Below are 10,094 nucleotides of genomic sequence, written 5' to 3' on the forward strand. Positions count from 1 at the left end.
TGGCAAGTGAGGGAGTAATATGTATTATTATTATTATTATTATTATTATTATTATTATTATTTGGTTGTTGAAAGTTAAGAACATTGCTACTAGCAGTTTATCACAGCTTCGAAAGCCTACATAGAGCAGGGGTATTTAAAATGAGTGTTGTCATAGCAATCCATGGTTAAGGGTAGAAGTTGGCAAATGTGTCCTCTTTTTTGCTCTTCAAAATACGGCAACTCTACACTTGCCTGTCATGTCTGTCTAAGCTCCTAACTGGTAACTTTTTGAGTTATTCCCTCTTCCCTCCATGGAACTAGTCTTATGTTATATATTACATCCAAAAGAGAAGCATGGAATAAGCTGTCCTTTGTAAAATTGCTGTGCCACCTGCCTTTTGTTTTCCCCAGACTTCCAAGATGGTGGGGAGGAAGGCAAAGACAGGCCAAGTGGGTGAGAGCGATGGAGAGCAGGAATAAACAGGCTCCTCGTTTAACAAGGGAATCTGGAGTTTTGGGGTGTTTTTTATTTATTTATTTATTTATCAGGATGTCCGTTTCTGTCTCTCAGCTGACTCTGCCTATTCTTCTTTTCCCCTCATCTTCTCCCCAACAGCAAATGTCACTCTGGATCCAGACACAGCCCATCCTGAACTCATCCTGTCGGAGGATCTGAAAAGCCTGAGATGGGGAGACAAACCTCAAGCCCTGCCTGACAATCCTGAGAGATTCAGTTGTCGGCCTTGTGTGTTGGGATGTGAGGGATTCACAGCAGGCAGACATTTCTGGGAAGTCACTGTGGAAAGTGGGGAATATTGGGCTTTGGGGGTCGCCAGGAAGTCTGTGGAGAGAAAGGGCAGATTCTCCTTCAGTCCTAAGGGAGGGGTCTGGGCTGTGGAGAAGAGGGGAGGGAAGTACTTGGCCTGCACCTCCCGTTTTTACGCTCCTCTGTCTCTGAGGGAGAAGCCCAGGAGGATCCGGGTGACTCTGGACTATGAAGGGGGACGTGTGTCTTTTTCTGACGCTGACTCAGGAGCCGAACTCTACACGTTCTCAGGAGCCTCGTTCTCTGGAGAGACCCTCCTCCCTTTCTTTCGTCTGGGGGGAAATTATAAAACCCACCTCATTATCTCCTGAGGAGACTAAATCTGCCTCTCAGGCCCAGCAGGAGTTTCTCTCCAGACCAGAGTGACTGACATAAAAACCATTTACCCGCCAAAAGCAGGTTGGGCAGTTTTCCAAGGGCCCTTTGAGAGGATTCATTCAAGTCAAAATCAGCAGAAATAACAAAAGAAAAATGGGTTGCTCTTGCTTTGCATTTTCTTTCCTTTTCCCAGAATTCCCTCTGCAGCTTACTTCTTAGAGAGACAGTCACACTTTCAGGAGTCCTAATAAATTTTCTCACCTTCCATCTTGTTTTCCATTTGAGGTGTCTGATTTGGCAGAGGACGATACTCTTAATCCCAGGGTTGTGGGTCTGAGCCCCACATTGGGCAAATGTTTCCTGCACTGCAGGGGGTGAGACTTAGAGGACCCTCAGGGCCCCGCACATTTCTGCAATTCTAAGAACCCTTCCTCTCCCCACAAGACCTTATGCAGCTGTGAAAATGCATGCATCATTGGATTAATAGAGGAGTATAAAATGAACCCCTTGACCCATGTCACGCAGGATAGCTTCTTGCTCTAGAGGCCTCAGACGGGAATAAAAAGAAATTGAGCAGGGCTTCATCTTTAAATGGCCTCTGCAAATACAGCCTCGCCATCTCCACACGTTGTCAGAAGTAAACCTTATTGCATTGAGTGGGGCTTCTGCTCAGTTAAATGTGTTTAGAGTGGATGCATTAATGTTCCATATTTACAGGCTGGATTCTGTATATTGGGGGCATCAAAGGGGGTGTCCTCTGGATAATGCTGGACTCCAACTCCCCTCTGACCCATCCAGCATGGCGACAGAGAGGGTGGGAGCTGCAGTCTGGCAGCTTCCAGAAGGGGCTCCATGGCCTGTGCTGCCCCATACATTATGCAGGGCACCTTCCCTGTGTTCCTGAGCCCCACCCCAAATACACAGTGCTCCCCCAAGGAGCGTCATTTCAGCACCAGGCGCATCTGATTTCTCTCCTTAGATACTAACAGCTGGAACAACACATGCCTGTGGAATTGACCCCTCTCAAAGATCAGGCAGGACTCACTCTGGCTCCACTATCAGGGCCACTGACTACTGACCGGTGCAGCCTGCTCTCCTTTCCCTGCGTTTCCCACGAGGTGGTGGCACATGATGGAATAAAGACACCTCCCCCCCCCCCGCCTAAGGGCTGCCTCCCCTTGTTCCATCCCCTACATGATGTTGGTCTCCTTTGTGTGTCATCATATGTTTCCCTGTGAGCCTCCACTCACCACGTGGAAAGACACAAAAGTGTCCCCTTTGGTCCAGCGCCCAAGAGGGGCCACCCAGACGCCTGTGGGAAACCTGCAAGGAGGACCAGAGAGCAAAAGCAGCCTTGCCCCCCCTGCAGCCTCCAGCAACCGATCATTACAAGCATGGGTGCCTGGTTTTATCCCTCAGTCCCCTCCAGCACCTTCCCCTGCTCCTTGGCGGTGGCACGCACCCCTTGCCCCGGGCACCCTGAGCTGGGGGTCTGGCCCGATGCCCACCCCCGCTGCTGACAGGCAACACCACGCAGCCCCTTCCACACCATCCTTGGTCCAAAAAGCAGCCCTCATTACAAATGGGAGGGGCCAAAGGCCACATTGGGAACCCCAGGGAGAAGCGGACTTGAGTGGCCATTTTGCCTAGAATGGACAACCCCCCCCCCAAAAAAAAACACACACACAAATATTGGCTGTGTCCCTAACACATTTCGCTTGCATTGGCAGTCAGAATCCAGAAAAACTATGGGAGCAATAAGCATGTTCAAGAATGCTGTTTGAACAGGCGCACATCACAGTGGGACTTTAAATCACACAATGGATGAAACATCAGGGTTTAGACTGGACCCTTTTTAAAGTAGGCCATGCTGGAAATAGGCATACATAGAACTGAGCAAATGCCAATATTGCATGAGGTTGCAGAGCAGAGAGAGAGATACCAATAAGGGTTATTCTGTCACTGCGGCTCAGAGCTGCCTTGGGCTCTTCTGCAACTGTCCCCTAGTAACAGTCACTCCATCACTGTTTCTATCCCAACTGGTCATTATAACTTGAATAACTAGTACTGAGCTTGTTCCTTTCCTCCTCCCTCCCCATTCCCCTTTCTTTTTATGTCACCTATTTTAGCTTGTTTTTCATTGATCTGTGAAACTGCATTCTTATTTCACCACAAACAGATGCTTATGTTCAAAGAAAGTGGTTTGAGAAGCACATTCACACTAAATCAAGCATTGCTGCAACCAGCAAGATTTCAAACCGTAGTGATGCGTGGAGAAGAGAAACAAACTGCTCTGACTGTAAAAACACAGTTTAAATCATGGCAAGGTGTTGTGAGGAGGTGCTAGCAACATGGGTCCCTAGTGCTAGTGAAATGGCTTATTCCCCCCTCACCCCACTTTTTATCCCCAAAACAGCTCTGTGAGGATGACTGGTATCAGGAAGAGCAACTGGTCCAGGGGACTCTGAATTCCTAAAGCTAAAAAGGGACTTGAACCCAGCTCTCCCCAAGCCCAAGTTTCTAGGCACCTGGTTGTCTCCCCTCTCTCTCCTGTCAAGGAGGGCCGGTTGAAAAGTTATGCATTTACCTGCTTGCACATATTGTTGTTGCTGTTCAGTCGTGTCCGCCTCTTCGTGACCCCATGGACCAGAGCACGCCAGGCCCTCCTGTCTTCCACTGCCTCCCACAGTTTGGTCAAACTCATGTTAGTAGCTTCAAGAACACTGTCCAACCATCTCGTCCTCTGTCGTCCCCTTCTCCTTGTGCCCTCCATCTTTCCCAGCATCAGGGTCTTTTCCAGGGAGTCTTCTCTTCTCATGAGGTGGCCAAAGTACTGGAGCCTCAGCTTCAGGATCTGTCCTTCCAGTGAGCACTCAGGGCTGATTTCCTTCACAATGGATTGGTTTGATCTTCTTGCAGTCCATGGGACCCACCTTATTTTGGTGACAGTAAGTTGTTTTAAATTGCTTTTAATTACTGTCTTTAATGGTTGTAACCAGGCGGTAAAGGGCTAATTCATAGCAAGAATAAGAATAAGTGGGGAGCTTTATCCTCCAAGTCACACTCCAAATTTAAGCAACTGGGAGCTGCTTCTCTCGCCCAGTGGAGCAAGCAGTTTGCATTCTTTTCTCCATTTTCTCTCTGCTCAAATCACAAAGGCTTCGTTTTCTGGTGTTCTCTTAAGTTGCACAGATGGTCGGAGATTCTCCCACCATTGGGGCTTTAGCACGGCTCTAACACCAATCAGATGTTTGGAAGCTGTGGCTGGATGGTTACGTGGGAGCCGGTTGAAGTTAAATCCTTCGAAGACAGAGGTCCTCTGGCTGGGACGGGACGATATGGGATTGAGGGGGCAACTCCCATCTCTTGCGGGGGTGGAATTAGTGCCAGCATCGTCCGTTAAGAGTTTGGGTGTAATCTTCGATAGCTCCCTCTCCATGGAGGCGCAGATTACAGCTATAACAAAGGCGGCATTTTTTCATCTCCGCCAAGCTAAGCAGTTGGCCCCTTACCTTTCTCGCCCTGACTTAGCCACTGTGATCCACGTGACGGTCACCTCCAGACTGGATTATTGCAACTCGCTGTACATGGGGCTGCCCTTGAGACTGACCCAGAAACTCCAGCGGGTGCAGAATGCCGCAGCGCGACTCCTTACGGGGTCCTCGCTGCGAGATCACATTCATCCAGTACTATACCAGCTGCACTGGCTCCCGGTGGAGTACAGGATCAGGTTTAAGGTGCTGGTTTTAACCTTTAAAGCCCTATACGGCCTAGGACCCTTGTACCTACGGGACCGCCTCTCCTGGTATGTCCCACAAAGGAACTTACAGTCTTCAAATAAAAACATCCTGAAGGTCGCAGGCCACAAAGAGGTTAGGCTGGCCTTAACTAGAGCCAGGGCTTTTTCGGCTGTGGCTCCAATCTGGTGGAACGCTCTGTCACAAGAGACTAGGGCCCTGCGGGATTTAACATCTTTCCGCAGGTCCTGCAAGACAGAGCTGTTCCGACAGGCCTTTGGTCAGGGCGCAGCCTGACTCCCTCCTTTGGCAATCTTTACAGAACTTAAGCTTATGGTTGCCATCAATTTGAATTTAATTAATTTGTATAATGGAATGTTTTTAGAATGTTGCACTATTTTATTGTTGTCAGCCGCCCTGAGCCCAGCTTCAGCTGGGGAGGGCAGGATATTATTATTATTATTATTATTATTATTATTATTATTATTATTATGTTATTGCTCTATTGCCATCTGAAGGGGCCCTCTTGTGCAAGAAGCAAGAGTGGAGTCTTATGGATCCTCCCAGTGTCCATATTTTCCAGGGACAGACCTGGGACAGACCTGGATTTACTGAAGCCGCCCCCAGTTTTGGATTTGATCCCAGAATGTTCCGCTTTTCCCTGGGACGTCCCTCTTTCCATCAGAGAAATGTTGGACGGTACGCTGGTGTGTCCTTTGTCTCTTAACAGGGTGGGTTCTCTGGCGGGCAGCAGTTTTCTTTAGGTGCTTCTCACCACTTGCCCCAGGAACGGATCCATCCTCTCTCTCCCCTGAGCGGCTTTGCTGTGGATGCTCCAGTCTGTGCTGACCCTACAGAGCATTTCGCACTCGGAACTCCAGGAAACATTGTCCCTTTCTTCTCGTCCTCTCACTGAGGATCTTGAAGGGACCGATTCCCTTCGCTGTCAACACTCGTCTAACCTTCACCTGCTGGAGAGATGAGAACATCCCCCAAAAAACAACTAATTTTCCGGTCTAGAAAAACACAAAACTAAAAAGAGAGGAAATGAATACTCCCCTTCCACCCGTTAAAAGACCTTGTAGGAAATCTCTCAAAGGGACAGAGAACACCACAGAACTGTCTGAGCTCTGGACATCTCCTTTTGCCTGCTTGTTGAATCAGAGAATCTGTGACTCCAATACTCACCTGCCCTCCCAGCAGCGGGCAAGCTGAGAAGCAGAGCTCACTCCCTCAGCTCTGCTGTAACAGACCAGAGTCATCAGGCCTCTTGCTCTCACCTGCAGGCAGAAATTCATTCAGTGGGAAATTCCTTCAGATAGGAAGCAGGGCGAATTTCACCAGTTTCACTGCCCCTGAACTCCCTGAATGGATACATTGCAATGTTCAAAACCCTGCTTCCTACCACAGTGCTGTGAGGCGCTGGGGTGAAATCACTGAGGCAGTTTCACCCCAGCGCTGCAAGCAAGCTGGAGAAGCATCAGGGCTCCCTCAGCTGGGGGGGGGCGGGAGCACTTTAAGGGAGTCCCCGGCTCGCCGTCAGCTTGCAGAGTGGGATGGTGGATTCACTCAGTGGTATATCGCTGGTGAAACCGCCACCACTCCTAAGCTGGAGGATGTCAAGAGCGGCTATGATTTCATCTGCGATATATTGCTGAGTGAAGCCGCCATTGCGGTCTGCCTCTTCTGCCAGTCCTGGGCGATGTATCAATACATCGTGCAGGCCTACTGCTGAGGAGGATTAGACTTGAGGTACAAAGAGTTGGTTGCGCTGTGGGTTAAACCACAGAGCCTAGGACTTGCCGATCAGCAGGTCGGCGGTTCGAATCCCCGTGACGGGGTGAGCTCCCATTGCTCGGTCCCTGTGGCCTGCCAATCCGCCGTGGAGAAGTTCACTGCTTCCTGCTCCTGAAATGGTGCTGATGCCTGAAATAGCAACATGGAGTCACTTTTGAGATGGCAGGGACAGGCCTTAGGAGGGTTGGGCTCTACCGGCAACATTATGATCCTACACTAGTCTACTGAGAAGTAAACTCCTGAGTCTGTGGAAGCAGACATACCCCAAGTCCACCCTGCAGGTGCCACACAGACCCATCTTATCCCATCAAATCCGCACTTTGGACTATGCTGAAATGGCAAAACTGACCGGAAAGCTCAGGAACCAAGAAGATAAAAACTTCAAGAAATAATGGGGGAGAAATATAATTTATTTAGGAGACCACTGTAAGCAGATGAAAACATTAGCAGGATTTTAATATCACTTGTAACGTAACAAACACTTTGGACAATATGGACAGATACAAAAATTAGATTATGGAATAATATGCAGTTGAAAATGTTGACAATAAGACCCATGGAAGGGATGGTGGGAAGTCTTGAGATTCAAAGAAATCTCTATATACGGATGTGCATTTGTTATAAATTTATATTTGCAAAACAAATAAAAACGATTTCAGATCAAATCCGTACTTTCCTTTTAAAGCCCTCTTATGCCACTTTAAAGGGACGCGGGTGGTGCTGTGGGTTAAGCCACAGAGCCTAGGGCTTGCCGATCAGAAGGTCAGCAGTTCGAATCCCCGGAACGGGGTGAGATCCTGTTGCTCGGTCCCTGCTCCTGCCAACCTAGCAGTTCTAAAGCATGTCAAAGTAGATAAATAGGTACCGCTCTGGCGGAAAGGTAAACGGCGTTTCCGTGCGCAGCTCTGGTTTGCCAGGAGTGGCTTAGTCATGCTGGCCACATGACCTGGAAGCTGTACGCCGGCTCCCTCGGCCTGTAAAGCGAGATGAGCGCTGCAACCCCAGAGTCGGCCACGCCTGGACCTAATCGTCAGGGGTCCCTTTACCTTTATGCCACTTTGAACTTTTCCCCTCCTAAAGCTACAACTCTCAGAGCGGATTAATAATCAAACCCTCTTTCCAGGGAACTCTGGGAATTGTAGCTCTGCGAGGGGGATAAAGGCTGTTTCTTAACTACTCTCAGCACCTTTAACAAACTACAGCTCCCAGGATTCCTTAGGGGAAAGCCATGACTTTTTGAAGTGGGATAAGGATGCTTTAAATGCATAATGCAGATGGGAGTTTCACACATACCGACCGACAACCTCACTTCTTTCCCTTGCCTCTGGGTCTCCTGCTGCACCCGAAGGAACCCCTCAGCCAGAGTCACCGCCTGGGAGCAGGTCTCCAGGCTGCACTCCCTCACCCTGTGTGATAGGAATTTTATGGTATTAGATAGATGGTAATGTTCATAACTGCACATACATAGATCAACAGAGGAAGACCAACCTGGAACCATTTTGATTCCTAAACTGACCAAATCCTTTCTCTGCAAGGTTAAACTGGAAAAGCCTCCCCATTGTCTCTTTCCTCACAAATCCTGTCTCAAGGATATGTCTGTTTGAATAAGGTGTGAGCCTGTGACCTGGCCCAGGAAATAAGTATTTTACCACTACAAAAGAATGGCCAGGCTCCCCAGGAAATCCAATCAAGTAACTTGCCAAACAGGAGATAAACTGTGACACGAGAAAAACAACATTTAAATTTCTGTGATGTAGGTGGGATGTATCTGAGGGGGGGTCTTAGGTTACACCCCTTCTGTGATGTATGCATAATGTTTCTGGGGTGGTCTTGATCTACAGGATGGGAATTTCAAAAGTCTTTATAAGCCCTTGCACAGCAATTTTGGGGGTCCTCTTCCTCTCCTGCGTGTGAGGGGAGTACCCTGTTGCAACAGATCAATAAAGATCAAGCTTACTCGCTGCTTTGCTTCTCAATATTCTCTGGTTGGCCTCTGTTATTTTCTCCTACCAATAGGGAACCTATGTAAGGACTCTATATGGGCTCTTGGATACCCCATAAGGGAAAAGGGCATATTTTTATTTACAACACCTGCTCTGGATCTCTGGCGGTAGGACGGTCAGGAACTGCTCCAGGATCAGCAGCTCCAGGATCTGCTCCTTGGTGTGCCGCTCCACTTTCAGCCCCTGGGAGCAAAGCTCCTGGAGTTGGCTCTAGGCCCCTCTGAGCCCCTCGGCCTCCTGGTAGCAAAAGCGCCTGAAGCGCTGGCGCTGCATTTCCCTCCTCAAGGCGTCCCTGCGCAAGATGGCTGCCTTCACTTTCCCATAATCCTCTCTGTCTCCGGTCTCCAGCCTCTGAAAGGCCTGCTCCTTTGTAAAGACATCTATTATGGATCTGAACCTATATGTACAGTACTGTATTAATTCAGAATTTAAATAACATAAACACGCAGGGATGAAAAATTTGTATGAGTCACCCCATAACAGAGGCCTGTTTTATCTTTTTCCTTACACAGTGGTACAATCAGTCCTCTTGAACGAGTTGCACAACTGCAGGATGTATTTATGACTGAGTTGGATGAATAAATGTTTTAAAAAAATTTTTTTTTTCTTAATCATTATTCAGGGATTATTTAACAGCTTCATTTACGGACTGTGGCATCACATGGGGGAGAGCCTGGCAAGCGCATCGGTGGCACACTCTGGGTGCCACGACAACCCATGGGTGCCACCCTGGAGAAGCCAGAGGGAGGCGATAATACAGTGGTACCTCAGGGTTAAGAACTTAATTCGTTCTGGAGGTCTGTACTTAACCTGAAACTGTTCTTAACCTGAAGCACCACTTTAGCTAATGGGGCCTCCCGCTGCTGCTGCGCCGCCGGAGCACAATTTCTGTTCTCATCCTGAAGCAAAGTTCTTAACCTGAGGTAGTATTTCTGGGTTAGCGGAGTCTGTAACCTGAAGCGTACGTAACCTGAAGCGTATGTAACTCGAGGTACCACTGTACTGAGCTAGGGAGAGCAATGGCCTGATGGGGTTCAAGGCAGCACCCGGCATTTGTTGCACAAGATTTAATCTGGTTTAATCTTCAGAAACGACAGCTGAAAGGATCCCAGGCCAAAGCTATGTAGGTGCAGCAAACAAAGGAGCTCTGACTAACCTTAATTTCCTTTGGTGAAGCTGGTGAGGTTTTCTCATGACACCCCCTGCGAAAGCAATGAGGGCTCAAGTGCCAACCAGCTTTAAACCTATGTGAAAGCATTTATAAACCACTTAATTTCTTATTCTTTTTTTTTTTAATCTCTTAAACGGTGCACAATATAAAATCAATAAAGCACGGCATTAATAATACAACACAAATGGCGTAAAAGCATAGGAAAACAAGGAAAACAAGGGAAAATTCAGGGAATTCCTCTCTTTTTTTAAGAATCTATG

General features: G+C 48.2%; 1 protein-coding gene and 1 pseudogene across 5 annotated transcripts in view; one reads left to right on the top strand and one right to left on the bottom strand.

Moving 5' to 3' along the window:
• LOC310670196 (zinc finger protein RFP-like) overlaps positions 1 to 1,391 on the top strand; it is a 127,038-nt gene extending 125,647 nt beyond the window's left edge. For all 4 annotated transcript variants that reach the window (XM_083425052.1, XM_083425053.1, XM_083425054.1 and 1 more), the window contains one exon: positions 599 to 1,391. In XM_083425052.1, coding sequence (XP_083281178.1) covers positions 599 to 1,119 — 521 coding nt within the window. In that variant the 3' untranslated portion in view covers positions 1,120 to 1,391. The remainder of the gene's footprint in view (positions 1 to 598) is intronic.
• Positions 1,392 to 6,669: 5,278 nt separating this feature from the next.
• LOC310672914 (zinc finger and SCAN domain-containing protein 23-like) lies at positions 6,670 to 9,876 on the bottom strand (annotated as a pseudogene). Its single transcript, XR_014515468.1, has 4 exons — positions 9,820 to 9,876; positions 8,752 to 9,060; positions 7,970 to 8,066; positions 6,670 to 6,789 (listed from the first exon to the last, which is right to left on the bottom strand). The product of XR_014515468.1 is annotated as a zinc finger and SCAN domain-containing protein 23-like (transcript).
• Between the last annotated feature and the right edge of the window lie 218 nt (positions 9,877 to 10,094).

The sequence above is a fragment of the Podarcis tiliguerta genome (genome assembly GCF_965153285.1).
Source record: "Podarcis tiliguerta genome assembly, chromosome: 2".
NCBI lineage: Eukaryota > Metazoa > Chordata > Lepidosauria > Squamata > Lacertidae > Podarcis > Podarcis tiliguerta.